General features: G+C 32.7%; 1 protein-coding gene across 1 annotated transcript; it reads left to right on the plus strand.

The window, feature by feature from the left end:
• The first annotated feature begins 233 nt into the window (after positions 1 to 233).
• LOC115701261 (glycine-rich protein 3-like) lies at positions 234 to 1,001 on the plus strand. The gene is made up of 2 exons (XM_030629011.2): positions 234 to 401; positions 605 to 1,001. Exons 1-2 carry the CDS (start codon positions 290 to 292, stop codon positions 883 to 885), a joined length of 393 nt encoding a protein of 130 aa, XP_030484871.2. The 5' UTR covers positions 234 to 289; the 3' UTR covers positions 886 to 1,001.
• The last annotated feature ends 3,246 nt before the right edge of the window (positions 1,002 to 4,247 follow it).

The raw sequence follows: 4,247 nt of genomic DNA on the forward strand, positions 1-4,247 counted from the left end.
TTTTGATGCTATATAAATTATTTAAACTTTTAATAAGATTTATACCAGATATCTAAAATAAGTATAAAAATATATATTGTCATATAAAACACCATATAATGCACCATTAATATTAAAACATCTAGGTACGCAGTTTTTGGAGACTTAGGATTTTATAGAGTAAACGACTCTCAAGTCAATTATATCTTGTTTATTAGCCTCAATTCGTTATAAATACTAATAAGAATGGCTTATCTTTTTCATATATCTTTTTTTACCTTGATATTATTATCTGACAAATTAAAAAAGAATGGGCTCTAAAACTTTGGTTTACCTTGGTCTTTTACTTGCTGTTGTTCTTCTCATATGCTCAGAGGTAGCAGCCAAGGAGCAAGCAGTGAATACTGTAGAAAACAAAAACGGCAAGTATATATATATATATATATATATATTATGTATATTCCTGTTCAAATTTCGCACACTTTGCTATATATATTATTTTTTGGTCAATCTCATTATATAGTTATGTCGTCTGAGTTTCATACTTTGCAAAAACAGTGATTAAAACTGGTATACTACAATAGTTTTTAAACATTAAATGACACCGATACTCGTAATGGTGCAGACGATGCAAAATACGGTAACTATAATGGATATCCAGGGAATGGGGGCAACGGTGGCGGCCATAATGGCGGTTATTACCAAGGCGGCGGCGGCGGCGGCGGTGGTAGTGGTGGGGGCTATCACAATGGTGGTGGTGGTGGTGGTGGTGGTGGTGGAGGTAGCTGGGGCAGTCATCATTGCTACCATAGTTGCTGCCAGTGGAGCTACGGACACAAACAGTGTCTAAAGTGTTGTTCTTATGCTGGGCAAACTGTAATAACAGAAGCCAAACCTCACAACTAATAGTACAACATATTCACATCTATGCGTCGGAAGCTTTGGCTTTTGTACCTATGTAAAAGTTATTATGAAAGAATAAATAAAAATCCTGAATAAAGTCATATACATGTTTATTATCCCGACTACTTTGGTATATATGTAATAATAATGTATTGTTTTAATTTATTATGTATCAGTTTGTATGATTAAGGCTTCTAATATTATCAGTTCCGCAAAAGGATAAATTAAAAATTATGAGATCACATCCGTTAATATTATTTTGCAAATTATATAGTGTTAATTTTTGTTTTTAAAAGTTCATGTTATAGCATATGTGTACATTAATAGTTCATAATATGTTAATGGTTCATGTTATTATTCCTTATTCTCCAAAACTCAAATTGATTGCCTGATAAGCTTCCTCTATATAGCAGGATTCTTACCCAAAAAAATCATTCTTATCACACTGATGATTTGTGTGCAGTTTATAATTGATTAATTAAAATCAATTAACTGAGTCTTACAAGCAGTTTGTCTCAACTAGTATGGCGATTATGGGACTATATAACCGAGCTTCCAATAAGCAGATCTAGAATTTACCAAGTAAATTCACTAACTTATTAATTCCTCATTGCATCCACCATAGAACTTGGAATTGCACTCTCAGTTACGTACATAGAACGCTCTATATGTTCCACGATATAGATATGCTATTAATTATCCATTGTTATAATCCCAATATAATCAATGATCCTCTATAGATGATCTACATTGCATAGGGATAAAATTACCGTTACACCCTTTCAATGTATTTTATCATTAAAACACTTGGCCACCTATAAATGATATTTTAGTGAGATAATATAATCACTAAAATAAGATCGCAATCATTTATCTCTATTCAGCCAAGCTCGAAGGAGATCATCGTTTTACTTCTAAATACCTATAGAAGCTATAGATTCCATATCTATGTTTAGCGCTCCCACTCAATTGTACTATCATGTTCCCAAAATGTACGTATCACCCTGACCAAAAAGTAGGCTTAACTAACAAATCAAAGAACACGAATAACACTCTTGAGATCGAACCTAATCATGTCAGGATTAAGTTCATTTGATCTAGGATCAACTAGGTGATATTGACTTGAATAGATATTACGGTAAATTTATCATATCTAATCCAAGTTCAATATCACTCCCTTCCAATGTATACTCCATACATTCGATACTGGTAAACTTTGCCAATGCCCGAGAAAGGACATAACACTTATCCAAGGTGTAAGTATACCTATCGCTGATTATCATGCTAGTCTAAATCTAGTAAACTAACAAATCAGAGAATTAAATTTTTGAACATATAATCATGATTATATCTCACTGTGCTGACAACACTATAATCATGAACAAATAATATGTTCTGCACTTAATGGAATTTATACATTAAATATAATCATGAAATAAATCATGTGAACCATGCAACATAAAATGATTTCTGATCTTTATTAATTAGTAAATTTGATTATATTGAAATGAGTTTTATTTAGGGCACGAAACCAAACAACCTCATGGTTGATCTAGCTTTTCTTTGCCTTTACCTGTACCACATAGCACCCATGAGTCACAAGGACTCAGCAAGAAAAGTAATAATAATAATCATATAGTTTATTATTTGAATATTGTCATTTATACACAATAAGAATCAAAGCATCAAACATTGTTTATAAGATGAAATCAAAATCACTACTGGCATCTACCACGAATAAACATCAGTTTACAGATATTTGGTAATACAAAACCATTATACTAATAATATAATTCATTTTCATTTAATCATATAAATAATATATATATGTTACCTCATAATGAACCATCTTCATAACATCACGTTGCCTAATCAGGCAAGTCGATACTTTAATTTGATAATCCTATATTGCATTGCCTAATCAGGAAAGCCCGTGCCATAGCCTGACACCCATATATCGCATAACTACATCACCTAATCAGGTGAGCCTGTGTCAAAAACCTGCACCCACACATCATATAATTGCATGACCTAATCAAGTGATCCTGTACCACAATCTGGTACAAATATATCACATTGCCTAATCAGACGAGCTCGTACATACGCTCGGTACTTATCATATGTCACTGACGCCCGTATCTACGCCTGATTCGTCGCCAGGAAAACTACATCACCTAATCAGGTGAGCTCGTACCTACACTCGGTACTCATATCATATATCACTGATGCCTGTACTTACACCCAATACGTTGCCAGAAAAATTGTATCACCTAATCAGGTGCGCCCATATATTACATGCATAATGTAATCATATTATCTATACTCAACCAATCAATCTTTTCATTATATAACAATATTAACAATATCTCAATGTTAATCATTTCATTTCAATACTAATTGTATTACATACAATGTACTATGCAGTACAATATACTTTTCTTACCTTTAATCCAGGTTCATAAATGTCGGCCAACCTAAGTGGAGAACTATCTCCAATGATCTCGGCCCTATGTCACAATAACGATAAACCAATAAGTGTTTATCCCAAAACACTTCTTAATATTCACATAAGACAATCTAGGGTATTCTATAAAATCCTGTGGTATAAATACACTAAAATAAAACTTATATTTTAGCTCTAAAACATACACCATATTGTAGAGCTCATCGCAAGCTTTGAAACGGTATATAGAATGTCTAAAATGGACACCCGAGTCAAAAGTTATGCAAAAATACGATTTTCGATCTCCTAGGAATTTCTAAAAACTATAAAACTCGAAAATTCTAATTTTCGCACTCACCAAAACACTACCAAAACTTATCCAAATCACTCCAAACTTCACAGGGCGCATATATACTATGAATATTACCATCCTTATGTAACAAAAATAAAAATCGAGGCCTTAAATGAAAAATACCATTAATGTTCGGACTAAGCTTTAAAAAGTTCCAAACTCGATTTCTAACTCAAAATTACCTCAAATTCAACAAGTAAACATCGAAACTAGTCCCATAGTTACCAAAGAACAATTCTACGAAGTTAGAATCTCCATAACCTTTTTAAATCTTAAAGCCCCTATATAAAACAAATCTTTTTTAGCTTAAAACGTAATTAAACCATACCCTAAGCTTTCCATCTTCAAGGGATATGTAATTTTGTGGGTTCAACACGACACGAACTTATTAAAGTCGTGTTCATGTCTGTTTTTTTTTTTTTAATTTTTTCATGTCACGTGTCGTGTTCGTGTCAACAACTTTTTAGTAAATTTAAGACCTCAACACAACACGAACACAACACAGCAACACTAATGGCCACTCCAACTGTAAAGCATGTTGAGCACAAGAAAGTTCAATCCCAATCAAAA

The sequence above is a fragment of the Cannabis sativa genome, chromosome 8 (genome assembly GCF_029168945.1).
Source record: "Cannabis sativa cultivar Pink pepper isolate KNU-18-1 chromosome 8, ASM2916894v1, whole genome shotgun sequence".
NCBI classification, from domain to species: Eukaryota; Viridiplantae; Streptophyta; class Magnoliopsida; order Rosales; family Cannabaceae; genus Cannabis; species Cannabis sativa.

Coding starts and splice junctions, on each gene's coding strand:
- LOC115701261 (XM_030629011.2), top strand. CDS start 290: ATGGGCTCTAAAACTTTGGTTTACCTTGGTCTTTTACTTGCTGTTGTT. Junction 402..604: donor TACTGTAGAAAACAAAAACG/GCAAGTATATAT, acceptor GTAATGGTGCAG/ACGATGCAAAATACGGTAAC.